The sequence below is a fragment of the Talpa occidentalis genome, unplaced genomic scaffold (genome assembly GCF_014898055.3).
Source record: "Talpa occidentalis isolate TD23 unplaced genomic scaffold, MPIMG_talOcc4v2.1 talOcc4.16, whole genome shotgun sequence".
In the NCBI taxonomy this organism is placed as follows: domain Eukaryota; kingdom Metazoa; phylum Chordata; class Mammalia; order Eulipotyphla; family Talpidae; genus Talpa; species Talpa occidentalis.
In genome coordinates, this window is record NW_023601653.1 from 5,494,365 (window position 1) to 5,522,028 (window position 27,664).

The window sequence follows — 27,664 nt, forward strand, 5'->3', positions numbered from 1 at the left end:
AAGACATTATTATTATTATTATTATTTTAAAAGTTGGTGTTCATTTAGATTTATTCAGACTTATCCAGTGGCGTGCTGGTAAGCCAGATCTCTAGGGGAAGAAGCCCTGATTTATGTTTTCAGTTCCCACAGCATAAATCCTCCCACAGTGTCTGATGTCAGCTGCCAGCAGTCTGGCCACAGGCCATGAGGGTGGCAGTAGGTAGGCTCCCACAAACCACCATGAGTGGCTGTAGCACACGTGGAGTTTGGATATACAGCTGCATAGGTGTGTGTGGGTGTTCATATGTGTTTGTATGAATCACTTTCTTGCACCCCAAACTTTGCTCTGTGACCACTTTCCTTCTGTCTAAAGTACATCCTTTTGGCTTTCCCCTAAAGAGGGTCTATCCGTAGTGAATTACCCACCAGCAGGATCATTTGAAATTATTTCAATCTTCCTGAGTGACCCGTCCCTCCTTTTTTTTTTTTTTTTTTTTTTGCTACTCTCCTTTTCATCTTTTTTTAGCAGACTGTATTTTTATTTTTATTTATTTTTAAACAATATTTGTTTCCCTCCACTCCCTCAGATTGAATCCCCATAGAATTTCCTTCCCCAAGGCACCCCTGCACCATCACCACAGTCCTCTGTGCTCCTCCCTCCATCCCTCTGATCCCTCTCCCTCCTCTGTCCCTGCAGGATGTCTCTGCTTTATAATTGTCTGTTTTTGCTTTGTTGTGTTTTGTACTGTTATTATTATTATTTTTTTACACTGATGTCTTATTTGGTTTCCCTATATTCCTATTATAAGTGAAACCATCCGGTATTTTTCTTTTTCCTTCTGGCTTATTTCACTGAGCATAATTCCTTCTAGCTCCATACACGTTGCTGCGAATGGCATGAGTTTATCTTTTTTGATTGCTGAATAATATTCCATTGTGTATATATACTACATCTTCTTGATTCAGTCATCTATTTTTGGGCATTTGAGTTGTTTCCAGGTTTTACCTGTTGTAAATAGTGCTGCAACAAACATAGACATACAGGTGTTCTTTTGAATCACTGTTTTTGTGTTCTTTGGGTAGATCCCTAGTAGTGGAATTGCCGGGTCGTATGGTAGCTCCATTTTCAGTAGACTGAGGAACCTCCACACAGCTCTCCATAGTGGTTGGACCAGTCTGCACTCCCACCAGCAGTGCAGAAGAGTTCCTTTTTCTCCACACCCTCGCCAACATTTGTTGTTGCTTGCTTTTTTGATATTAGCAGACTATTTTTAAAAAGCAATATACATGTAGCCACAATCTTAAGCCCGTGGTGTTCCTTGGTGTTAAAAAACCATATGTGAGGCCTTGAATGAGACTCTCTTCCTCCAGAGTATCTCAGATTCTCCCTTCCAGGTACTTGGGTACCTGCCATCCGGGGCCACCCAGACTAACTTCATGAGGACTTCCCCCACGTGATGTGAATTTAGGTGACAAATCTGCAAGAGGGTTAGCTTATGGTTTTATGTTTGTTTTTTTTAAAGATTTATTTATTTATGCATACAAGAGCTGGGGTGCAGGCCAGAAATGTGGGAGGGTAAGAGGATTCACCAGAGACAGAGTGGGGAGCAGAACAGGCAGAATGACTCAAATACACTGCTGAGGGGAGCAGTGGACGAGGCAGGAGAGGTCTGTCTCACCCTGTGGGTTGCTCCCCGGCCGGCCGAGGATCGAACTCATGCTGCCGAGGCTGCGGATAGCTTCATAGTGCAGTGCTTTAACTCCTTGCGCCACCAGAGAGGCCCTGTGGGTGTATGTTTTCAGGGACTTTTTTTTCTTCCTCCTTTGCCTACTGCCAAGGCCACTTCCCTCACAGCTGCCAGGGGTGGGAAAGGAGCAGGTTTATCTCTAGTTCACCTTTACCTTAAGAGTGTAGCCCTTTGGGGTCCCAACCTGATGTGAGGGTATCTCCCATTAGACCCCTAACCTTTGCTGGGCCCTGGGCTTTGCCTTCTGCCCATCTGGCTCCACGAGGCATCGATACTGACATCCACGTTTGCTGCGTTTGCTGTCTCCTTTCAGTACAAGGCCGGCTCTGCGCTACTTTTACTTTTGGGGATTCTCACCCTCAGAGCTCACCTCTCTTATCAGGTCTTTGATCCTTCTAAGATTTTTTTAAAATGTTTTCTCAGGACCTAGTTTTTTGTGGCAGGGTTGCTTAGTTACCCTTTCCATGGTGTCCCAGGCTGGGGCGCTGAACTCTTCCCTGCACAGAGGCTATTTCCCCCTTTCCTTTCTATTTTTCTTTACAGCATAAAAAATACACATCGGCGTCACTCTGAGCGCCTTGCAAGCATCGCTCTGAATAGCTGCAAAACTCCCATCGCGTCCTTACCCGTGCCTGCTGCCGCCAGAGTGCTGCTTCCCGCTCTGCTCACTGTGGCAAGCCGCATACAGGGGAGCACGTGTCGCTGAGATGACTTGTTAGGGGGCATTTTCCAAGTGAAATTCCCAGAGCGAAGAGGCCCAACGTGTGTCAGGGTCTTAATACATGTTCATCCTTAGGGGGCTTCGTCGGCGCACGCTCCCCGCAGGGCTTTAGGGTGTCACCTGCATCGGTCAGCATCGGCGGGAGCCTTTGTCAGGAGGTTCCAGCCGCACGTGGTAGGACATGGAAGGGGCACAAAGGCGACATGGTGAAAAGTCGCCTCTCACTCTCCTCCCGGAGCCACGGCTCAAGTCAGCTCGTGGTTGCCAGGCGCCCCTCGTGGGTCCTTCCAGAGTTACCCTCTGGCCAAGCAAAGGGTACATAGGCTTAAAAAAAACCCTTGGTGGCCCGGCCACACTGTCCTGCTTTCCACGTAGCCTTCACCTCGGTGCCCACTGCCAGCCCACACAGGCGTCCCTGCTCACCCTGCGTGACCCCAACCCGCTGGGTGGGCAGGGTGGCGCCTGGGCCGCCCGCCGACGTCCCACTGCGACAGAGGGCGCTCCCGTCCTCTCCAGGGGTTGCTGTAGTGGCTGTTTGCAGCCTGTGCGTGTCCAGCTCCCACGTGGAGTCTCAGGATGTGTTCCCAGGATCGTCTGCGGGGCTCGCTGGCCCCTGATAGCTGCTGTCCGCGCCTGGGACGACAGCGGAGTGTGAAGGGAGGACACGGGCAGTGACGCCAGGTGTCCCGCCCCTTCTCGCTCCTCTCCAGGGTGATGCTGACGGGGACGCTGTCTGACCGGCAGCCGGCCGAGCTCCACCTCTTCCGGAACTACGAGGCCCCGCAGTCCACACGGGAGCCTCGCTTCAGCCAGAATATCAACCTAAAGCCTCTGACTCGGCCCTCAGGTTAAATGCGTGTTTAGTGAATCTGTGGGATTTTTTGGCCTGAGAAGCCGTGGGGCGGGAGTTGTAGGCCTCCCCCCAGGCATCCCAGGCCACCACCTTCCCACCCGCTGCCTTGTCTGCTCTCCCGGGTCTTTACAGCTGAGGCCCAGGGTGCTGCCAGGCCCGCGGCACCTAGAGGAGGTTCCTCGGCCACTCCCTGCCTTCCACCAAGATGGTGGGGCGGACGCCACAGCCTTGTGGGCCTGCTCCTCAGAGTTCCCAGCCTCTCCCTCTTCCCGCAGCCGTGTTTACACACACAGGCTCACACACATGTGCACGCATCCCCTGGGATCTGAGGTGCAGGGTTTTATACCAGCCCTTTGTGTCACCTGGCCATACTCCTCTCCCCACCCCCAGACCAACTAGTGTGGCGGGCAGCCCGAAGCAGTGGGGCAGCCCCCACCTACTTCCGGCCCAACGGGCGCTTCCTGGATGGCGGGCTGTTGGCCAACAACCCCACGCTGGACGCCATGACCGAGATCCATGAGTACAACCAGGACTTGATTGGCAAGGTGAGCGCTGCTTCAAGTTGGAGGGACTGCCCGTGACCGCCCACTGCCGACATGACACCCCATTTCCACAACTGTGAGGATTGACTCCTCGGGGAGCCGTTGGTTTTGTTCGTACACTCATTCATTCGTGCAGCCACAGAAATTTTTGCTCACGTTGAACTTGCTTGATTGGTGCTGTCTCCTCAAAGTATTGTGTTTAGAGGGGTCCTGAGGACCCATCTAAATTAAGGGGTGAAGAGTGTCATGTTTGGTTACAGGGTCTGCACGGGTGGGTGGGCAGCAGGCACGCCAGGTACAGCCCTGCCAGTCACAGTCACCCCCCCACCCCCAGACTAGCGCCTGCCCCAGGGGCTCACCTCCAGGGGACCCTCCCTCCAAGTTTCTAGTGCTGTGAGAGGACCGTAGCGGGCCTGGGGCTCAGCAAGAGCTCACAGAGGAGGGGGCCCCATCAGGAGAGCTTTGGGGACTGCGCAGTGCAGACTTAGTGACAGGGAAGAGAAGTGGCTCTCGGCCCCAGGGGCTCAGCAGGGCGATGTGGCCCAGGCAGGCTTCCGCAGAGGTGAGAGCGGGGCCCAGAACCAGGGTTTTGCCTGACTCTGCCCCTGCTTCACTCAGCCATTGCTGGAGATTGTCACAGGCTTCCACACTCTTATCTGTGAAGTTCTAGGACAATGCGGCACCCAGGCACCCTATCCTTGCTGACTGGGTCATCAGAGAGTCCCAGATGTAGCTCGGCCGTCAGAGACAAGCGCCCTCTAGGGGCCAGACACAGCAGGGCAGCCTTCCTGCAGGAGGGCCTCCCCGCTGTCTGAGCACCTCATAGAGTGGGTGAGGGCAGGGGTGCCCAGACAAATGGCACAGCTTGTTCTGCAATGAAGGAGGCAGCACTGGCTGCACTGCTGCCCCAGGAGACCAGTGACCCCCTCACTATCCCCAGGACCCCACTGTGGGCCTCTATCACCCCTGGGTGCCCCCCCCCACCCAAGGAAAGATTCAGGGGGTGGGAGAACATCTCCTTCAACTACCCCTATCTGTTCCCACCAGGGTCAGGGTGACAAGGTGAAGAAACTCTCCATCGTCGTCTCTCTGGGCACAGGGAGGGCCCCCAGGTGCCTGTGACCTGTGTGGATGTCTTCCGCCCCAGTAACCCCTGGGAACTGGCCAAGACGGTTTTTGGGGCCAAGGAACTGGGCAAGATGGTGGTGGACTGTGTGAGTATAAGCCCCCTCCCCAGGTCAGTTTCCCAGACCTCAGCTCAAGGCGGTGTTCTCAGCCCCTCTGTGGAATGGCAGGGCTCTGTCAGCCCATTCTAGTTAGCCAGCTTGAGCGGTAGAGTCCCCTGAGTCAAGATCTTGTGCTGACAGGGGCCCTCAGTGACCACCTGCCATGGGGGTTTTCATGCATCCTTTAGCTGCAGACCCGCCTGTAAGGAAGCCCAGAGTGTCCCTTGGACAAAAGCTGTAGCAAGTGCAGACATGAGGCCCAGCCCCTCAGTATGTCCCCCTACATGCTCACTGGCCCTGAATGGGTGCCACTGCCCCTCCTGAGACCAGGGCCCCTCTGATGCACAGCTGGGAAGTCACTGTGGCCCAGGCAGCGGACTCGCCCGAAGTCACTGCTGATGGCTGGCTAACCAGACTAGGCTAGAGCCTGGGGCCCTAGGCAGGGGCTGTGGGGCCGTGTGGGCTGGCCACTCACAGGGGCTGCTTCTCGCCAGTGCACAGATCCAGATGGGCGAGCTGTGGACCGGGCCCGGCCTGGTGTGAGATGGTGGACATCCAGTACTTCAGGTGAGGGCTGAGCACCTCACCCGGCCTGCTGAACCTGGGGACCTTCCCCACCCCAGCCCCTGCATGGACCCCCTCCCCCCAGGGGCTGCCGTATGCCCCATGGCTGCCATGTGTCCCAGGCCTGCCCCAGGCCTAGCTCTCGTCCCCACCCAGGCAGAGCATCCTGGGGTGACCACTCCTCCTTGCCCCGGACAGATTGAACCCCCAGCTGGGGGCGGACATCATGCTGGACGAGGTCAGCGACATGGTGCTGGTCAACGCTCTCTGGGAGACCGAGGTCTACATCTACGAGCACCGCGAGCAGTTCCAGAAGCTCATCCAGCTGCTGCTCTCACCGTGAGGCTGCCAGGCCCAGCTGTGCCTGCCCGGGCCAGCTCCCCTCCACAGACTGGCCTCGAGGGCACCAGTGCCTGGCCCATGGCTGGTCCCGAAGGCCCCTGTTCCTCTGTCCCCACCTCTGGCACTGTTTGTCATTCAAGGCTGCCTGTCTCCAGCAGTCCGCGCCTCACTGGGGCCCTTGCCCTGGTCACCAAGGACAACTAGTTCTTGGGCCCTCGCCCCATCTGCTCAAACACTAAGGGTGCCGGTGCACCCCAACCCTAACTCCCAGGGGCTCTAGGCTCTTCCTGGTCCCCAGGGGGTACAGCTGCTCCTCCCATCCCCTGCCCTCATCCCTGGAGGTGGGGGCTAGAGAAAAGGGCCATCGCCCCACCCCATCAGCAGGGACACTCCAGGAATGGGGTGCTGCATTCGACTTTGCACCCCCACACACACCCAGCTGCCGGCCCTCCCCCAGCTGCCCCACCCCGCGAGTGCTTCTTGGCGATTTCACTCATTATTGTCCCTGGCAGGAGGTGGTTTATGACCGGGGAGGGGCTCTGGGGCTGCCTCCAACCTCAAATAAACAGCTCGGCCAGGTGCACCCGTGTTGTGTGCCATGGTGTGCGGGCCCACTCCCCCGGCCAGCTCCCTGCCCTGGCCGCCATCCTCCCGTGCCTACTGGCCAGGATCCCTTGGGTGGGGTCACCCCTTCTCTGGGCCTCCCAAGTCAGACCTGGGAGGTCATCGAAAGGTGGCAGCCAGACAGGCCCACGTGCCCCACGGTGGGGTTCAGGGAGACCCCCATTTGCCCAGGGAGGGGTGAGGCCCAGAGAGGGCAGGGAGCTCTGCAAGGTTGGCCCCCAGCTCTGAGCTCCCCCCGACCCCTGCAGCAGGCCAGGCCAAGCTGCTGGTGGGTGGGACAGTCTCGCCTTTGGGGTGTGTTCAGCCTTCCGAAGGGTCAGGGCGGAGTGGCCTGACCGCAGCGATGGCCTTCGGGTGCGTTCAGGTTTTGGGGGCCGGCTCTGTTGGGGAGGGTCCCGGAGGAGGGTGCTGAGCAGCTCTAGCCCAAGAGGGAGGGCAATGCCCAGAATAGGCAGGCAGCGGGTGGGGATCCCCCTGGAACTGGGGCCCTGACTGGCCTGGGAAGCCTCGTCCCTGAAGAGATGCGGCCCGTCCGTTCGTGCCCACCGGCCCGGGGCTCAGAGGGGTAAATAATTGAAGGGCAGGTCACACGAACCCGCTCGTCACAGGATGCCTTCCCGGGTCCGGTTACGCCCCAGATGGCGTTCTGACATCCCTGGCTGGTGAATAATTAAGCTGCCGCCTCCTTCCCGCCCCCTTCTGCCACTTCCTTCCCTGCCCGCTGAGCAGTGGGCAGCAGAGCACCGGCCCCAGCGCTCCTGCCCCGCCAGGTCCGCCAGCCTCCTGCCCGCACCGGGTGCTCCCCGCTCATGGCCCCCGAGATGGACCAGTTCTACAGGTCCACCGTGGCCATCTACAAGGTGAGCGCCAGCCAGGCCCGGCGGGGCTCCGCTCCCAGGGCACGCAGGTCGGGCCTGCTGCCGAAGACAGGGTGGACACGGCTGCGGCGTGTTCTGGGAGGGAGGCCCGGAGCCTGCTGGGTTGAACTGGGGCGAGGGTTGGGATCTATGAGGACAGTCAGCACCCAACCCGAGGCCCTCAGGGCCGTCTGCCTCAGGCTGGGAGCCCCCAACTCCCAAACTCTGGGCAAGGCAGGACAAGCAGGGGGCCTGCAGTTGGGGGCAGAGGCCCGTGGAGCCACCTGGCCCCGGAGTGGGGGTTCTCTATCCCTGAGTCTCACTTTCCCTCTGCTCTGTCATCTCCGGGGCCTTCCCTCACACTTCCTGCTCCGCAAGAGGGGGCGGCTGCTCTCTCCATGGACATCTGTTCCGTACCTGTGGTGTGTGGGATCCCTTCGCACACCCTGCCTACGGCGGGGGAAATAGTCACCCCATTTGATAGATGAGAAAAGCAAGGCCAGAGAGGCTAAAAGTCTGTGCCAGGTCACAAGGGAAGAAGGGAGAGGGGTCACCGGGATTGGCAGCAAGACCCAAGTCTAAGTCCCAGCCCAGGGGTCTCCACGGTGCAGCTGGCCATGGCCTCGTTCCGGGGGCTCCTGAGAGGGCAAGGTCTGCCCTGGACACTGAGGCGACTGTCTAGCCCAGTGTCCAGCCCGGCAAGGCCTGTTCTCAGGACAGGGCTGGGCCACGGCCAGATGGGGGCTGTGCCAGGCAGGCAGGCTTCCCCCAGAGAAGTCACTTCCAGGTGACTGTCTGGGAGCGAGGTCCCGCCAGGACAGGTGTGTGAACAGGAACTGGCCCAGGGGACCCTGGCTGGAACGGGAGCCCAAGATAAGGCCTCTGAGGCCTCTGCAGCCAAGAGCCCGATGTGGGGAGACCCCAAGTTTCTAGATGGACTTCCCTGGAGTTGGAAGCCACTCACCGGGGCTGGGGTGCCCTGCTCCTGAGGCCTGGTCCTCCTTCCTCTCCCAACCTCGCTGCTCTGTCCCATGTTCCTTGGGCTCCAGAGCATCATGGAGCAGTTTAACCCTGCGCTGGAGAACCTGATCTACTTGGGGAACAACTACCTCCGGGCCTTCCATGGTGAGTGCCTGGCTTCAGGCGCCAGCCCCTTAGTACCACGCCCCCTTCCACCTGACCCTAGCACACAGACCTGCCCCCCACCCATATTGTCTGCACCCCACACCAGACACTCCACCCATCCTCACCCCTACACACTCCTAGCCACCACCGTCACCCTCACACCCCTGCAGCCGAGACCCCCTCACACAACCACAGCTTCCTGTGCCCTCTCCTGCAGGGGCCCCTGGAGCTCCCAGGGTACACTGCCCTGCCCCGTGGGTTCTGCACACCCCAACAACACGTAGGTCGTGCCAGTGGGTGCTGCTGGGAACCCGCCGCCAGGCCTACCTCTGCACCCAGCCTGCCACTGTGCCCGAGCATTCTCACCCCTCCAGGCCCATCCACACACCCACAACCAGACCTTACCACCCACTCGCTGCCCATGAAACACCTGCCCTCCCCCCACTTCCTAGCAATCCCTCCACCGGCATCAAGCAAAAGAGGGAGCAGGCCCTGTGACCGACAGGCCAAAGGCATACCCAACCCCGCCCTGCCCTTGGGGACTTGAGCTTCAAAACCCTTCTCCTCTCTGAGCCCCCACCCCATGCCCCTCCCCCTACACTCCCCAACACTCTGGCCCACACCTTCCTGATGCCTGTGCCCTCACCCCAAGACATGCTTGCCCCATCTGGTTCAGGGCCAGACCCTGGGCCCCCACGGAGCACCCCCATTCTGCCCCCTCTCTCCTGGTCACCACCGCTTCTCCACACACCACCCAGGGCCTCCTCCTTCTCCCTCCACCTCCGCCAGGGGTGCCCTACAGTGACCCTCACATTGTTTGAGGGAAGGAGGATCCCAGAGGCGGGGGCTGGTGGAGAAGGCCGTGGGATTGGACCACCCCTTCTTGCCATGCAGCTCTGTCCCAGGCGGCCGAGGTGTACTTCACCGCCATCCAGAAGATCGGGGAGCAGGCCCTGCAGACCTCCACCTCGCAGATTCTGGGTGAGGCGCTGCCTGTCCTCTACACCCCCCTCACCTCGCGCCTGAGGGCCACTCCTCCCAGCCCACCCCACCCTACACCCCTCTAGATCCCAGGCCTGGTTCCCTGCTGTCCCTGTTGTGGCCTGGGGCCTGTCTGGCCCACTATCCTGGAACCCCAGAAGGGTTCGCACTCCTGGGAAATGCCTTCCACAGGATTTGCCACCCAAGGCCATGGCCCAGACTCTCACTGGGGAGCCCAGCCACTCCCCACCACTCCCTGCGGGATTGATCCAGGGCGAGGACCATGGACCAGCAGGGGCTGCAGGACTTTGGTCCTGAAATCTGGCCCCAGGCAGGCCCAGTTTCTGTGGAAGGACATTGGGTGGGGCAGGCATCCCCTGAGGCTGCTCTTCTCTGGGCCTCCAGGTGAGATCCTGCTGCAGATGTCGGACACCCAGAGGCACTTGAACTCTGACCTGGAGTTGGTGGTGAGTGTCTGACCCCCTGGCCTGGTGGTGTCACTAGCGAGATCAGGTGTCACTGCATTCCAGGGATAAGGGCCCAAACCTTCCCAGGGTAGATTCCAGGCCCTCAGGGCGACAGCCACGGGTGCTCATTTAACTGCTGCTTCTGTCCAGGCCCCTACCCTGGGGTTTCTGTCTCCATTCACAGAGGAGGAAACTGAGTCTCAGCAGCCAGTCACTAGCCTGACAGCAGAGTGAGTGGAGGATATAGGAAGGAGGACCCCTCCTCTGCTGCCTCCCCAAACTCACTGTCTGCTCTCTGAGGAGCAGCCACTGGTGCTCACGAGTGAACCCCTCCACGCCCCAGCTCCATCGTAGACAAGTTACTTCACCTCTCTGGGCCTCAGTTTACCTGTCTGTCAAATGGAGACAATCCCAAGGAGAGCTTTGTAGGATTCTTGTGAGAATTAAGGTACTGGATAAGTATAAGCCGTTTTCCTGGGTTCCCTCAGCACCCCCATGCAGCTTGACTGAGCACCCACCCACGCCAAGACTATGGTCTCTGCACTCCGCACCTCCCCTGCTGAGATCACACGCGCCACAAGGGCCGGCCGGGCCTTCTCTCTGTAGCTCCAGGGCCTAAAATGGGGCCTGGCACTGAGCAGGGCTTCCCTGATTGTGGCCAGAAAGAAAGAGCTTGAAAAAGATGGGGGCTTGCCCCAGGAAGGAGAGGAGAAGAGAGGGGCTCCAGGGGCGCCATGGTTGTTCTCGTGCCTGAGTACGCACGGAAGTGTCTGGAGAAGGGAGCCCAGCAGAGCGGGGAGTGATGGGTGCTGATGCTGAGGGCCTGGGGAGCTTTAGGAGGAAATTTCAACTCCCTGAGATAGTTGGTGGCTCTCAAGCGTGGTGGGGGGAGCCCCAAGCAGTCAGGAAAACTTTCCGCTTTGGCTTCCATGTTGAACTGGGGAACAGTTTTACCAACAACCAAAGTGCCTTCAACTCCCTGTGGTAAAATGCTCGTCCCGACCCACTCCCAGTGTGTGTGTGTGTGTGTGTGTGTGTGTGTTGGGGGGGCTCCTAATTGTGGGTCATAAAACGCTGCCAGTCTGATGCTCTCACTTATCTGCTGGGATATTTCTATAAGGAAATGCTCCCGCATCCCCTTCTCCTGGGTCGTTGCCGGCCACAGCTGGGCCAAGGCTGCACACTTCCTTCACTTTGATAAGTCAAGTGCTTTGGTAAGATAAACACTTGTAAGATCCTGACTTTGCTCACTGTCATTCTCTGAAGGCAATCAATTAGCTTTCTTTTTTTTTTTTATTATCTCCATTTTGTAGTGCTTAGCATCATCATGTCATAGACAGAAACATAGTTGATGTGTCTCCATCCTTGGCAATTGTCCTTATTGAAGTTGAAAATGTCCCCTCTTGGCCAGTAGAAGCCTCTTCCACGCGCCTCTGCGCCCTTCCAGCTCCACTCTCACAGTGCTCCTCGGCTCTCTGACAAATGGCAAATGTCTGACAAATGTCTCAGCCTCATCTGCAATTTTGTTGCTCTCAACACAGAATCAAACATCTCTCCACCAAGCCCTGCTTTTCATTTTCCGTGGAAAGTGACATTTGAAGAGCATCCCCAGGCACTAGGAGTGTTCGTTGCCACTGGGTTGATCATTGTTTCCAGGTCTTTCTAGGGGCCAGAGCTGTAGATACATGTATACACATGAATACATAGATGCAAAACACACATGTGTACACTAAATATCATATGTGTACATGGCTATATTTGTATTTACTGATAAAATTCTTCACATGTTCACACTGATTCGTCCATCAAGTTTTTATAAACCTCTTTGATTCACTAAATCTCCTCTGTTCTACACCAGGAATCTTGTTTCTCAGGAATGAAAAGAATGAAAGAATGACAGAGAATGAAAGAATGACAACAGCCCGCGTGACCCATTGGCTTTATCTTGCAATTCGTCCCCAGCAGCCATTACCAGGCTGGTTCTTTAAGCATCGCTTGTATGAATTAGTTTTTATCAAGAGATTTACATAATAAAAACCCTGCTCTAAAGGGTTGCTTTTGATGAGTTTTGACAATTGTTCACACTCAACCCCATCCTAAATAGGATTTAGAAGATTTCCATCAGTCTAGAAAGTTCCTTTGTGTCCTTTTCACATCAATCCTGGCCCCAGAGACAACCACTTCTGGTTTCTATCTCTAGGGATTAATTTGGCCTGTCTTAGGAGCTCATGTGAACAGCGCCATGTAGTGTGTGCGCCTTGTGTCCCGCCTCCTCGCTCAGCATCTGCCTATAAGACTGGGCCATGTCGTCACATGTTGCTGCTCTGTCTGTCTGATGCTTAGAGCGCCACTGTGTGAACACACCACAGTGTGTTCCCCCGTTTTTCTATGGATGGTCATTTGGGTTGTTTCCAGTTTGGGCTTTATGAGCATGGACATTCTAACACAACAAATCTTTTGTGGCTGTGTTTTCATTTCTCTTGGGTAAAGACCTAGGAATAGAATTATGGGTCGTAGGGCTGACATATTCAGCTTTCTAAGAAACTGCCAAGAGCACTCCAAAGTTCTCATATTCTCCACTCCCACAGCCATGTATGAAAGCTGCTGTTTACACCCTTGCCAACATTCGACGCTATCAGTCTTGTTTATTTTAACCATTCTAGTGGAAACGGGATGGTACCTCATGGTGTTTTTATTTTGCACATTCTGATGACTAACGACTATAATGAGTTTATTGGATATGTTTATATCTTCTTTCGTGACATGATTATCTCTTGCCTATCTTTTATTGAGTTTTGCTTATCGTTGACCTATAGAAAATATTTATATAGTAAAGATAGGAATCCTTCATCATAAGTATGGATCATGAATGTTTTTACCAAGCTTTAACTTATCTGTTTTTTTTTATGAGTGTCTAAGATGAGCAGAAATTTTAGATTTTTTTATGAAAACCAATATGACAATGCTTTTGTGCTTGTATCTTATCCAAGAAATCTTTTTTTATCCCCATGACAAAGATGATGTCCTAAGTTTTCTTTTTTCTTTTTTTTTTTAAAAGATTTATTTATTTATTTATATAAGAACCAGGGTACAGGCCAGATGCACGGGAGGGTGAAAGGATTCACCAGAGACATAGCAGGGAACAGAACAGGCAGACTGACAAAGTATACTGCTGAGGGGAGCAGCGGGTACGACAGGAGAGATCTGCCTCGCTGGCCAGGCGGGATCGAACCAGCGCTGCAGAGGCTGCAGACAGCTTCACAGTGCGTCACTCAACCGCCTGTGCCACCAGGGGAGGCCCTGATGTCCTAAGTTTTCTTATAGAAATTCTATGTTCTAAACTTTACTTTTATTCTATGATCCTTCTCAAATTCATTTTGTATACGAGAGGTGCAAGTATTCAGTTGTTCAGCATAAAAAAGACTTTTCTTTACCCACTGAATTAACCTGGTGTCTTGGTCAAAAATTGAGTTGCCACATATGTGTGGGTCTGCTTCTAGATTCTCTGCTTAGTTCTGTTGATGATTTGTTCATCCTTATCCACATACCACGTTGTATTAAGTACTGTAGCTTCATAGTAAGTCTAAGAATTTTGTTCTTCTTTTTAAAAATGATTTTGCCCATATAAGATGCTTAGCAATTCAAAATAGATTACAGAATCAGCTTGTGCTTTTCTTCAAGGAAAAAACACTGGACTTTTGATAGGGATTGTACTAATCCCTAAATCAATGGTCATCTTTTTTTTTTTTTAAAGATTTATTTATTTATTTATTTATACAAGCACTGGGTACAGTCAGAAGCGCGGGAGGGTGAGAGAATTCACCAGAGCCAGACCGGGGAGCAGAGCAGGCAGAAGGACCGAAGTACACTGCTGAGGGGAGCAGCGGGCGGCAGGAGAGGTCTGCGCGCCATGTGGGACCCTCCTCCGGTGTCCGGGGAGCAGTCAGGGATCGAACCGGCGCTGCAGAGGCTGCGGGCAGCTTCGCAACCCAGCGCTCAACCGCTGCGCCACCGGGGAGGCCCTTAATAGTCATCTTAACAATGATGAATCTTCTGATCCATGAACATGGAATATTTTTCCATTATTTCACTAAGAAATGTTTTCACATTTTCAGTGTAAGTTTTATACATCTTTTCATAGAATTATTCCTGTGTTTGATGTTTTTTGAAGCCCTTGTAGTTGGCATTTTTAATTTCATGTTCCAATTATTCATTGCTTGACTTATAGCCAAACAAGTAGGCGCACCCTGGCTACTGTACTAAGAATAAATGATAAAGAGTGGAGGGAAAAGCAGAAGTAGGAAGACCAGTCAGCAGGCTGTGGAGATAATCCAGGGAAGGGAGGATGTGGCTTGAGAAATGGTGGCAGCCGTAGTTGTGTTGAGGAGAGATCAGACTGAAGCGAAAGCCAACAGGATTGTCTGATGGATTGGATGTCAGTCGCTAGAAGGAAAAGCAAAGTCCAAATAATTCCAAGGTCCTATCCTGACAACTAGAAAAGTAGAGTTGCCATTAGCTGAGGTGGAAAAAATTAAGTGTGGTGCGGTTGGGTGGAAGGGAGGCATCAGGGGCTCAATTTTAGACATGGCCAGCTTGAGACCTTGTTAGAAAACCAGCCAGAGAGCCAGTGTGGCCTGGTCAGTTGTATGTGTGAGACTGGAGCTTGGGGGAGAAGGCTGCACTAGGGCCTAGATCCGGGGACCACCAGCACGTGGACTGGATAAGTTCACTAAGAGTGGATGCAAAGTGAGAAAGGGAGAGGTCTGGCGGGGACGCTGGGAGCTGAGGGAAGGTGTTTCAGTAGGATGGGGTATAATCACCCTTGTCTAGAATGATGACAGGGGAGCCGGGTGAGACCTGAGAATTGGCCATGGGATTTGACCTTGGTGGTTTTAACAAAAACATGCTTGTTACTAGGGAGCAGCACTCACCCCACTGGAGAGGGCGCAAGGGCACATGGGAGGAAAGGCGCCGGGTGAGCCCACAGGGACAGTTTGCTCAAGGTGGTTTTTCCATACACATGGTAGAAGTTTCTTGGGAGTTACTGGAGTAACTGTACCCAGAGTTTACAGGCATGTTGTCAGCCGTGGGGGGGGGGGCTGCTCTCAGCCTCCAGGAGGAGCCTGTAGGACCCGCTAATGAGGTGTGTGCCCAGGGGAGGCGAGTGGGAGAGGTGGTCTCCCTTCTGGCCTTCTGGGACTCCCTCTGACTGCCTTGGGGTTGGCAACTTCCTGGTTTCGGAAACCACCTGCTGAGCACAGACAGTGCTCCAGTTCCCAGCTGTAAGAGCTCAAAGTTCGCGGCAAGGATCAGCCTCTTCCTCGATCTACTTCTCAGAAGCTTGTCAAAGGCGTTCCATTAGCCCAGTCAGGGCGCTGAGGCTCTAGCTGATGGGGCGCCCGGGGTATGTGTCCTTACCTCGTCGGGGATCTCAGCCAACCGAGCATGGCAGTGAGAGGAGTGACAGTCCAGCTTTCCTGCTCCCACATGTTTCTACCGCGTGTCCCAGTTCATGCACCTCAGGAAGCCGGCGCGATGACGAATGACGTGGAGGGTGGCTTGTTCCGACTCCGGGTTTCCTCGGCAAGGGAGTGGGCCAGGGTCAACAGATTAGGGGGATAGCAGAGTCCTCCACTTGTCTGCTGCCAAAGAGCCCTTGGGGCTGCATTTCCCGAACATGTCAATAGAGCTCTGGCCCCCAGAACGCCCTGAGGAGGGCCTCCCAGACTCCCGCGGTTCTCAGCTGGCAGGTGGTGGCGGCAGGTGTCCCCTCCGCCCATCCACCTTGGCGACAGCCCACTCCGTCCCGCGGGCCTCGCCTGCCTGCTCTGCGGTGATTACGGCAGCGCCGCGCGCCCGTGCCACGTGTGGCTTTAATATTTTCAGCGGCCCTGGGTGTAGCTCACGTGTGTCTCTCCAGGTTCAATTCACCATCTCTGTTAGTGCCGTGGTTACAAAGTTGCCTGAGTTTTGAGGGTTCCCCCAACCCCGATCTCCCATGATCCCTGGTGTTTATATTGGGCAATTTTGCAGGATGTGAGGATGTTCAGGGACACACTTTATGTCTGAGCAGAAGTCCTGGCCCACCTCTTCAGGGGGACGCAGGCAAGGGCGAGGCGAGGGAGGCGCCGGGGGCCCTTGCTGTGGGGTCTCCCCGCTGCAGGTGGGAAGGCTCGCTGCCTTACTTCCAGGGTCCAGCAGGAAGGGGCCCCCCATCAGGCAAAAATGAGGACTCAGGGCTCACATCATCGTCGTCTCCCCGCGCACACATGCCCACTGGCAGCCGCAGCTTGGGGGGAGGCCATAGCCAGTCCCGAGAGACCACACTTAGCAGTTACTAAGGTTTCAAAAACAAATGTAGGGGGTAAAGTTAAAACTCAGAGTGTTTATAATTTGCTGGGTTTCCCCTGCATACCTGGAGGAGATGAGCAGCGCTCCTTTCCCAGGCATTGCCCTACCCCAGACCTAGCGCACCCCAGGCACAGTGTGAGGCATGCGGGGGGCTGTGCCAGTGGCCACCAAGGGCTGTGGAATCAAACTTATTAGATTTATAGATCTGGATGCCAGAGACCATCTGGCCAAGCCCTTCCCGTTGCAGATGGGGACACGGGAGCCAGAGAGGGCAGCAAGTTGTCAAAAGTCACAGAGTAAACCAAGGGCAGGACATACCTCTTCTGAGTCTGAGCTCTACCCCTGCCCCCAACTTCACCCCCAACTAAAGTCTCAACAGTTCTGAACACTTACCCTGTGCCAGGCCCAGCCCACAGAGCCAGGAGATGGGTTATAACCAGAGGCCTGGTAGGAAATTCTGTCCTATGGCTAGAGGAACCAATTAATGTATTGGACTGGGCATTGCAGGGGATGCCAGGGCCTGGGAATAATGAGGCCACCCTGATCAGCCCTGCCCTGCACTCCACCAGGTGCAGACATTCCATGAAGACCTGCTGCAGCACTTGGAGAAGAACACCAAGCTGGACATGCAGTTCATCAAAGTGAGTCAGGCTGCCCCACCTCGGCCCCAGCCCATCACAGGCAGCACTGCTTCTCCCCACCTGCCCCACAGGCACACTGAGGCCACTGGGCATTGGCTGGCCCTAGGGGATGCACATCCCCATTGAGCCTCTCCGGCCCCATCCAGCACTCTGCCCCACGATCTCGGTGTTTGAGCTTTGTTGGCAACGTTTTTTCCTCCTCTCCCTGCCCCACCCAAGGACAGCCGCCAGCACTACGAGATTGAGTACCGCCAGCGAGCCGCCAACCTGGACAAGTGCATGTCGGAGCTGTGGCACATGGAGCGCAAGAGGGACAAGAATGCATGGGAGATGAAGGTGCAAGGGCTAGTGGGATGCAGCCTGGGGGGTGGTGCCCTCTGAGCTCCCCCACCCAGCACCGGCCAACTCTGGAGTATGGCTCACCCCATCCTTTGTGGTGAGCATAGCTGGAAGGGTCAGGCGGCTCCCCGTGGGGCAGGAGTCACTGGCTCATAAGGACCCCCACAGCACTGCTACTAGCCCTGCCGCTTCCTGACCCTCCCCAGGTTCCCCAGGCCTCCCTCTCTCCTCCTCCATGAGAAAACCCAAGGCCATCCTTAGCAAAGAGAAAATCCATCAGCAGCCCCGACATCCTCTATCTCCCTCCTGCCCCTGGCTAAGGTCATTTCTTCCTCCCAGGCTCAGCGCCCCATCCCTGGCTTCTACATCCAAGACCCAATCCCACAGAAGAACTGTCTTTTCTGATTCATCTTCTGGCTCCCTTGATAAGCTCTTATCTCTCCTCTGCAGAATGTGCTCTCCTGAGTGGGAAATTATTAACCAACTCATTCACATTTTCATTAAGCCAACCTCCCTAGGCCCCACATCTGTGCAAAGTGCTGGGGAAAAAGGGATGGCTCAGCACCAGCCTGCCTGGGAGAAATTGCCCAGGCCAGGGGGATGCAGAGGCCAGGCTCACGAGAGGGCAGACTCAGGAACCAGGATGGGCTGAGTGCTCAAGGGAGGCTTCCAGGAGGAGGCACCTGAGTCAGAAGGGACAGGGACACTTGGGACAGCTGGCATTCATGGGGGCTGTGATGAAGCACCTACCTACTGCCTCCAGCCAGAACCCCCTGTCCCCACAGGAGAGCGTGAACCGGCTGCATGCCCAGATGCAGGCCTTCGTGTCGGAGAGTCAGCGCACAGCTGAACTGGAAGAGAAGCGGCGATATCGCTTCTTGGCTGAGAAGCACCTAGTGCTGTCCAACGCCTTCTTGCAGTTTTTTGGCCGGGTGAGCTGGGGCTGCAGGACTGTGAATGGGCACTTCCAGGGGTGAACTGGGAGCTGGGAGTGTGCAAGAATTTCCTGCCCATCTTCCCTTTCCCTTCTTTCCTCCCTTTCCATAGATGTCTGTCTATTTGCTCTCTCCATCTGTTTCTCTGTTGACTCATTTCTGTGTTCATTTATATCACTGGATAGTCATTCATTTATTCGTTTATGATTTTGTTTATTCTCATATTCATTCATTAGCTCATGCATTTGTTTACATATGAGCCGTTTATTTTTTCATTCCTTCAGGCATACATTCACCATTCACAAATTCATCAATTTGTAGGTTTATTCAATTATTTTCTATTAATTTATCTTTTTTTTGTTAAAGATTTATTTATTTATTTATACAAGCACTGGGTACAGTCAGAAGCATGAGCGGGTGAGAGAATTCACCAGAGCTAGAGCAGGGAGCAGAGCAGGCAGAAGGACCGAAGTACACTGCTGAGGGGAGCAGCGGGCGGCAGGAGAGGTCTGTGCCCCATGTGGGACCCTTGCCCGGTGGCCAGGGAACGAACCGGAGCTGCAGAGGCTGTGGGCAGCTTTGCAACCCAGCACTCAACCACTGCGCCACCTGGGAGGCCCTATTAATTTATCTTATTTAAATCTTCTATGCTTTCATTATATCTGGTATACTAGTCAGATTCTTTCATTTCTCATTTGGATTCCTAATGGATTTTGCTTTCTGTATTTAGCTGCCATGTTGTTTAGTGCTTTGGAGTTTGTGACAATGACATCTTCTTTATAAATATTTCTATGTATCTACTAAATGTTCCTCATAATTTAGTCTGAAACTTTCAAAATCAATTTTGCTGGAGATTAATATTGCTCATCCTAACTTCTCCTCCCTTATTTCTTGGTTTTAACTGTGTTTTCTGTTATTAGCGTCAGCTCAATTGGTTTTGACCAATCAGACAATGTATGTCTTCTAACAGAAGAATTTATCTTATTTCTATTTCCCCCATTTAACACAGTAACTGATATGCCTATTTTATTCCTTCTAGAAAACATGGGTTCACTGTATTTCCTTTGTCATTTCTTCTTTTCCCCCCATTCTTATTCTAGTCAGTTTCCACCTCTGTAGTTTGGAAAGTTCTACCGTTCTTTTCCTCCTTACTAATGGTTTCCTCACATTGTGACCCTTAAAATCACATCTCTTGTTTATATCTTTAAAAATATATATTGACACCCCACACACTACTTAGTCTATTGATCCCACCACCGCCACCCTATAAAATGAGATCTTGAGAAGGATTTCCTGCCCTTCCAAATACTTTATGATGAGTACTTTAGAAAATGTTTACTGCTCCCCTCAGCCGCTCCAAGCCCCACTTCTTGGTTTTGCCGAGATAACTTCAGGACTTAGTTCCAGATTCTCACTGGTCATTTCTTTGCAGCCTGGCCCTTCTATTTCAAGAGACTTTGCTTGGATTACATATGTTACCTTGCTCGGTGCACTAACAGCATCCACTAGCATTTCACCACATGCGTGATCAGATACACTGCTCACCACTGTCCTCACTCTCCTCCACCTCCTACTGGCCTGAGGTCTCTCCTTTGATTAAATTGTGGTGGTTAGAGAACACTCCTGAGTATTTTCTGCAGACACACTGAGTGCTTGTACATCATAGAAGTCTTCTTTTATCCTGACTATTGAGTGCCAGGTTGACTGGTTGCAGAACTCCATACATACGGGTATCTTCTCCCCACCTCTGAGATGACATACCTTCTCCCAGTGCCCTGTGTTGTAGATGCTGAGCCTGATGCTGGTCTGTCTTCTCCCTTTCAGTATCTGGATCTTGGACGCTTGAGGCTTTTGTGTCCTTAGGGCTCAAAACTTGCCCAGACACTACTGAGATGAGTGCCTGTTGGTGCTCCTTCATTCTGTAGGCTCAAATCAGTCTCAGCCCGAGCAGCTATTACCTCCTCCATTTCTTTAATTATTACCTCTTTGCCATCTTTCTTTTTCTCTTCTTTAAAATGTTTTCTCCTTGTGAATATTCTTGTTTTTCTTTTCTTTTTTTTAATTGAGGTAACATTGATTTATGACACCGCCTCTGATTCAGAGGCCGAGGGCCCACTCCCCAGACGGATGTCCCTCTGCCACACCACCGCCATGAGCCCCACGCTTCTCCCCCAGGCTCGGAGTTGGTTCCTCCTCACACCCTCCTCTCCCAGTGACCCTCCCGAGGAATTTTTTTTCAGCAGTTTTACTGAGATATAGTGAGCGTAGCATGCACTTTGCATGTTACAGAAATTAGCTCTTTCTTAGGGGTGAATTGCAAATATTTTCCTTAGTTCCTCACTTATCTTTGAAGTTGCTTTTAGTAGGTTTTGCCATGTTAAGAAAATGTATCCTTATTTCATCAAATTTATTGGTCTTGTTATAGGACAGGGAGAGGGTCAGCCCAAACCCCGCAAACCTGCCTATTCTAAATGGGTTCTGCCATCCGCTGCATCAACACAAAAACATATAAGACTTTAATGGGAAGGAACTTTAATAAAAGTAGGAAACAATACAGGAAAGGCAAAGAGTCTAGTTTCTAAATGAAGCACCCAAAGTTACCCGTCCCCTCATGGGTAAAAGTCCATCCAAATGGGATTGGCCCAGAACAAGGCCCCAAAGCCTGCCACAAGTCTAAAGCATCTTCCAGTGGGGACCCACAGAAAAGGGTCAGAAATAACCAGACAAGCCCGGAAGGAAAAGAGCAAAATCAACATCAAGATAAAAACTGCCATTGTCACCTCCCCATGGGTCTCACCCACATCTGTGTCACTCAGCCTACGACCAAAAGACAAGCGCAGTTTCTTCACGTGTCTCTAGGCTCCATGCACCTCCTCCAGGTCTCCTGGCTCCATCCTGCTTCCTTCCTCAGTCTCTTCTGCAGCTTCTCCTCTTCCTGCTCAGCTCCACCCTCCCTTGGGTGGGGCAGGGAACCTCCCCCTTTCCTGGGGACCACCCTGTTACAGTCTTTTATAGTTTTTTTAAAAATCATATTTGGAAGGGCCTGTCAGCTACACAAATACTTTTAAAATTCTCCCATGGTCTCCTCTGTGTTTTTCAAACTCTGCAGTGTTTTTCCCCAAACACTAACTGAACTACCTGGGGGCAGGGCTGAGGGCAGACAGTTAACTTAAGTTCTGTCCAGGCCTGGACTCCCTGTATCCCGAGCATCCTGGTAGGTGCTCCCTGTTAAATGTTCTCAAATTGGACAAATCCCCCTCTTAATTATGGCATGTAGACTGTAATGGACTCGCTTTGCTTACTGTCACTGAAAAAAAGTGCACAGGCTTTTAAAATGTATCCTGTTTTGCTAGTTAATTTTGCAAGGAAATAGAGCATGTGTCCAGCTAGGGACCAGCTGGCCTAGTTGCTACTGTGACATGGGACCCTGAGTCTTTCTATCTTGCTGCCTGAGAGCACTCTGAGTTTGTAGCAGGGAGAAATCATGAAAAGGCCCAGGAAGCTTCCTCACACCGCGTCAGCACAGACCATCCCCTCATTACTGGGTGTGAGGCCTTGAGTTAGTCACTAACTGCTCTGACCCTCAGCTAATATATGGCACTTACCTCCCAGGGCTAATGCACTTGTCCATAAAGGTATCGATTACGGTATCATTATCTTAACATAGAGCCTGGCACAGAATAAATGTTTTTCCTAAGGGGACAGTCTTGAGCTAGACCTTGGAGGAGGGGATGTTTGAAAAGAAAGTGGAGAGAACTTTATAACTGGAGAGCACAGTATTTTGATTATACCTGGGAAATCATTTATAGAGTTGTGATAACAGACAGGTCGATGCCATGAGATAGAGTTCCCAAGTAAAGGGAGAAACTAGAGTTCCCAAGTAAAGGGAGCATGCTGTGCGAGCAGTGTCATGCCACTTGGGAAGTAGCTGGGGGTGGGCAAGAGGCAGAGAGCAAAGGGAAAGTGACCCAGAGCCTTTATTATGTTTTTCACGAGGTCAAAGCCTGATAAGCAAGTTTAGAGTCTAGGGTTGGAGAGTTTGAGTAGTTTCAGTGGACTCTAGGCTGTAGACTACTAGCCTCTAGTTGTCTGAGAGCTGGCCCTGGGGCGACTTAGGGCAGAATTACTGTGTAAGTTAAATAAAGGAAGTGGCGAGGGATATGAGTTTTGAGTTAGTTGGTATGCATGCAGAAGGAATACTCACAGGCAAGTTGTTTATTACCCCTGGGATAGTCAGCCCTGGGAGGCGCAGTCTCTCCAGGATTAGTAAAGTCCCAGAATTAAAAAAAAAAAAGGAATTAATCCACACAGCCAGTCTAACATCTAAAGTTTCTCCCATCACAAAATGATGTGGACTATATGATCAGGGCTGAGCTTCCTGTCCGTGACAGCATTCAAGTATGTTGGATGCCCATGTGTGGTGGCTACCGGAAATAGGATTCTATGTACATGACTGCGATCGACCAGAAAACTCTATTTGAAAGGCCCCTTTTAGAAAACTACTCAAACTGGCTTAAATGGAAAAAAGTATTTATTACTTTAGTTACTGGGAAGTGGGAAGGTTTCAGGTATAGCTGGATCCAGGAGCACACAAGATGTCTCCAGCGATTTGCCACACCCTGTTCATTAGTTTTAGCACCTTATGTTGGCTTTGCTCTACCTATTCTTTAGCAAATCACCTATTATTTAGCAAACCCCCTGAAGTGAAAGGACGTACTGGTTTACAGTTTAGTTCAGGGTAAGTACTGAGATTGGGTTCTTCAGTGAGTGCCATCCTGGAGCCCATCACTATAGCCAGGAGAATGGGCAACTTGAGTTTCCCCCTTCCTTTTATAGCCGGGCAGTGGGCAGCCCATCCAAAGCACATGGACTGAGAGAGAAGGCGGGGGAAGGTCCTCCAGGAAAACTGAGGTGCTTTTGAGCAAAGAGGAGGCGGGATGGACGACACAGTGACACCGCGGTGTCTTTTGGTTCCTTCTGGCTAGAAAAAAGGTCATTCCTCACCTTGCAGGGTCGTCGTCCCCAGGTCTAGGTGCCACCTGTGAGTTGGGGGCCACTCAGACCTGACGGCCGCCCGTGTCCCCGCCCAGGCCCGGGGGATGCTCCAGAACCGCGTGGTGCTGTGGAAGGAGCAGTCAGAGGCCAGCCGCGCGCCGTCCCGCGCCCACTCCCCGGGCCTGCTGGGGCCCGTGCTGGGGCCGCCCTACCCCTCGGGCCGCCTGACGCCCACCCGCCTGGACATGGTGAGGCCCTGGGCACTCCCACTGCCGCTCGTGCCCCCGCCGCCATTCGCGCCCCCGCCGCCCCCGGCGCTCTCCGCGGGGCCCTGGGGGCTGAGGCCCGCCGCCTGGAGCCTCCTCCCGCCCAGGGCGCCCCTCTACGTCGCGCCCCTCAGCCGGCCCTTCCGCCCCGGCGCGGCCTCCGCGCCCCCGTGGTGGCTCGGCCGGCGCCCCGTGAACCCCTACGCCGACGTCTGGGACTGGGGGTGGGGGCTGGACTAGGGCGCCGCGTCCCCGCCCCTCCCCGCCCCACCCGCCCCTGCCCGTCTCCCCTCGCAGCCCCAGCCTCTGGGAGACTTCGGCTCCCCCCGCAGCCGGCACGGCTCCGGCTCCTACGGCCCCCCGAGCCCCCCGAGGCGAGGTCCGCGCCCCAGCTGGAGCCCGAGCGCCGGCCCCTGCCCCGGACGCCGTCGACGTGTGAGTGCGCGCGCCCCGGGCCGCCCCGGGAGGACGGGGGTGCGGGCGGGGGCCCCAGCCGGGGAGAGGCCCTGGGGCGGCGGGCGGACGGGGGAGGGCCGGCGCCCCCGCCCACCCCGCCCCCGCCCACGCGCGCCCCCCGCCCACGCGCGCCCCCGCCCACGCGCGCCCCCGCCCACGCGCGCCCCCGCCCGCCCGCAGCCTCGCTCTACGCCGGCGGCGCGCCGCGCTCCCGCTCCAACTCCTTCGGCGAGCGCCCGGGCGGCGGCGGGGCGCCCCGGAGAGTCCGCGCCCTCGTCTCGCACTCGGAGGGCGCCAACCCCACGCTGCTGCGCTTCTCGGCCGGGGACGTGGTGGAGGTGCTGGTGCGCCAGGCGCAGAACGGCTGGCTCTACGGCAGGCTGCAGGGCTCGGCCACGTGAGTGCGCCGGGGCGCGGGGCGGGCGGCGCGAGGAGCCTGGGCCGGGCCAGCTCTGGCGCCGCAGCCGCAGGGGAGACGGGACGTGCCTGGGGTACTAAGCCTGGGGTGAGCCGGCGAAGAAAACCCCTGCTGAGGGGAGTGGGCGCCTGCGGGGGCCGGGCGGTGCCCCACAGGGCGTTTCGGGCAGGAGCTGGTCTGCGGGCCAGGCCGGGCCCCGGGGCGAAGGACGAGAGGACAGGCCCAGGGTGAGGGCGGAAGGCGTGGCCGGAGGCGGTGGGCTCGTGGAGAGGGCAGCCGGCTGAGTGGGCCCCGGGGGCCGAGAGAAGGGGCGCTGAAGGGCGTGGTCACAAGCAGGGGCGTGTGGCTAATGGGGGGCAGCTTTGGGCGCCCTGCAGCCTGCCCTGCAGAAGCCTGTCGGAGGGCAGCAGGGGCCACACCCCCGCCTGGTGTGTCGTGGACTTCGGGGACCTGATCATAAGCTGTCTTCGCTTACGTTCCCAATTTGTCCCCCTGGCCTTAGTTTGAAAACCCCTGCGTAGGGTCAAGGTCAAGCCCAGACCCTGCGGTGGGTGCCCTGGGCCTGGACCCTGGCGTCAGCCTCACCTGGGGCTTGTTGAGATCTTAAAGGTGTGGCGATCCTTCGCAGGTGTTCTGCCAGAATCAGGTGGATTCGTGGGGCCTGGGTGCCTCTCCCCACAACCGTGGCTGCTCGGAGGTGCAGTAGTGAATCTCCAGGCAGGCAGAGACGCCAAGAGAGGGGTGCAGGGGTCACCCAGACAGAGGCTGGGGAGGAGCAGCTGGGCTGAGGAGGCCAGAGCCCTGGATTGGAGTCAGGTCCCACAGCATGGTGCCTCTTCTTCTGGGCCCCGACGACTGGCCGCACCCCCTCCCCTGGCCCGCACGGTCACCGCGTCCCCGGGGCCATCATGGGGCTGCAGGGCTGTCTCCCTGCCAGGCTGGCAGCTCTGGGAAGGGATTGCACTGGTTTTGTGGCTCTCCTGTGTGGGTGCTCAGTGAGTCGGGAAAGGAGCCTCATCTTGTGTTTCTGGACACACTGCTTCCCTCCTCCCGGGGCGCCCCCAGGCCCTGCTGGACGTGAGGCGGGGCAGGTGGCCTTAAATGCCTCCTCCTTGAGTCCTCCACAAAGCCCTTCCAGCCCAGGCTGCCCGCACACAGGCGTCCCGGTAATTGCTTCTCTTAGAGGGATTTTTTAAAAAAAATTTATTTATTTAAGCATATAAGAGCTGGGGTACAGGCCAGAGGTGTGGGGGTGGGGTGAGAGGATTCACCAGAGACAGAGTGGGGAACAGAACAGGCAGACTGACGAAATACACTGCTGAGGGGAGCAGCGGGCGAGGCAGGAGAGGTCTGCTGCGCCGTGTGGGTTGCTCCCTGGCTGGGAATTGAACTCGTGCCGCAGTGGCTGCGGATACTTCATAGGCTGCTTCTCAACCCTTGTGCCACCAGGGGGGCCCAGAAGAGGGATTTTGAGCCCTGTCTTGGGGCCTTGTGCTTACGGGATCCCCTGCTTCTGTCCCACAGGAGCGGCTGGTTTCCTGAGGCCTATGTGAAGCCTTTGGAGGAGCTGCCCATGAGCCCCTTGAACCCTGTGGGCTCCGTGAACCCCATGAGCCCTATGAATGAGCTGCCTTCCAGGTACCTGGGCGGTGAGAGGTGGGTGGCGTGGGGACTCCGTGGGGGTGGCCCCACCCACCAGAGGTGGTGTCTGTGAGTTGCCACAGCCCCAGGAGAGAGGGCACCCCTCTCTCTGCATTCAGGGCCATTGTGTCCATCCTCTGCCTCCTGTCAGTTCTGCCTCAGGCCAATAACATCCTGCCCCAGCTGTGGGCCGTCAGATGCTGGGGGGGAGAGGGGCCCAGCAGGTGGCGTCGGGGCCACAGGGCCCGGCCCCTGAGCCAGTCCCTTTCTCTGATTCAGGTCCTACCCACTGCGGGGCAGCCACAGCCTCAATGACCTCCTGGACCAGCCGGGCAACTCCACGGTGCCCCCGCCCCCAGACCTCTGGGACGGCCAGCCCCGCTCCCGGACCCCGAGCCGGGTCCCGAGCCGCACCCCCAGCCCCGCACCCCCAGCCTTGCCTAGCAGCCGCAGAGGCAGCTTGGGCAGCGTGGGGGTGGCCAGTGACGCCAAGGTGGGCCTCCCTAGCCTGTTCCTCACCTGGGGACCCCCCGTGGGTAGGGAGCTCTAGCAGGCAAGGCCCTGCTGTGTGCCGGCGTCCGGCAGGGGCCCTCGCCCCGGGCTCCTGTGTCGTGGGTGGAGGGCGGAGGGTGGAGGGCAGCTCCGCTGAGGATGGGAGCCCCGTGTCCTGCTGGAAGCGCGATGGGTGTTCCCCCTGCTCTTCCGGGGCGCTAGATTAAGAGCCTGGCCCAGAGCCTGGGTGGGGCTGACCAGGGCAGGACGAGGCGGGTGCGGGGAGGGCACCTGCCCAGGGGTCGCCCTGGTCTGGTCCAGGGGGTGGTGGCCAGCCCGAGCGCCCTGGCCCAGAGGCCCCTCAAGTCTGAAAGGCACAGGACCGTGGGCTCCGGACGCCGGGCCTCATTTCCCAGAAGCTGCTCTGCGGGGGCCTCTGCTGAGATCCTGCCGTCCAGAGCGGGGCGAGCAGGGGAGGGGGGCGGGGCTGGCTCGCCCCTTCCCCACCAAAACCAGCCTCTCCCCCCACTGCAGAAACTTACGTCCTGGGAGCAGCAGCCCCCAGAGCTCTTCCCGCGGTGAGTGCCCGGGCACCAGGCTCAGTGGGGGGCTGGGGGGCGGGGAGGGTGTGGCCCAGGGCCCTGCCCTGCTGGCCCTCAGGGCCCCTCACCCAGCCCTCCCTCCACAGGGGCACGAATCCCTTTGCCACCGTGAAGCTGCGTCCCACCGTCACCAACGACCGCTCTGCGCCCCTCATCCGCTGAGGGGCCTCCATCCGGCCCTGAGGCCCCCCCCACACCGCCTGGGGTGCCCAGAGCTGGCCTGGCGGTGGCGGCAGCACCAGTAGCAGCAGCAGATCCACGAAGCCAAAGCTGGGGCTCTGAGACCGGGGGGGGGGGGGGGGGGGGGGGGGGGGGCCGCCCTTCCACAGCACAGCCCCCCTCCCCTCCCCTGCCTGAGCAGCACCCTGGACACCCTCCTGGGGTCTGGGACCTTCCAAATAAAGGCAGGACTGGGGGAAGAGCCGTTCTTCCCTCCAGGAGCCCCAGGACTCTCCCTGGGGGGGCCTGTCTCTGTTCCCCCCAACCACTTTCCTCC

At 55.8% G+C, this 27,664-nt stretch overlaps 2 protein-coding genes across 2 annotated transcripts in view; both read left to right on the forward strand.

Moving 5' to 3' along the window:
- Window positions 1-6,553, forward strand: part of PLA2G6 (phospholipase A2 group VI) — a 45,775-nt gene extending 39,222 nt beyond the window's left edge. The window contains 7 exon segments of the mRNA XM_037513586.2: window positions 3,162-3,298; window positions 3,695-3,849; window positions 4,894-4,948; window positions 4,951-5,060; window positions 5,567-5,603; window positions 5,606-5,639; window positions 5,835-6,553. Coding sequence (XP_037369483.1) covers window positions 3,162-3,298; window positions 3,695-3,849; window positions 4,894-4,948; window positions 4,951-5,060; window positions 5,567-5,603; window positions 5,606-5,639; window positions 5,835-5,979 — 673 coding nt within the window. The 3' untranslated portion in view covers window positions 5,980-6,553.
- A 627-nt stretch (window positions 6,554-7,180) lies between these two features.
- On the forward strand, window positions 7,181-27,450 carry BAIAP2L2 (BAR/IMD domain containing adaptor protein 2 like 2). The gene is given in 15 exon segments (XM_037513587.2): window positions 7,181-7,462; window positions 8,509-8,584; window positions 9,479-9,565; window positions 9,971-10,032; window positions 16,953-17,024; window positions 17,244-17,360; window positions 18,149-18,295; window positions 23,389-23,541; window positions 23,857-23,916; window positions 23,919-23,994; window positions 24,196-24,412; window positions 25,958-26,071; window positions 26,354-26,567; window positions 27,101-27,144; window positions 27,255-27,450. Coding segments are annotated over 15 exon segments (1,566 nt in total). The 5' UTR covers window positions 7,181-7,411; the 3' UTR covers window positions 27,331-27,450.
- The last annotated feature ends 214 nt before the right edge of the window (window positions 27,451-27,664 follow it).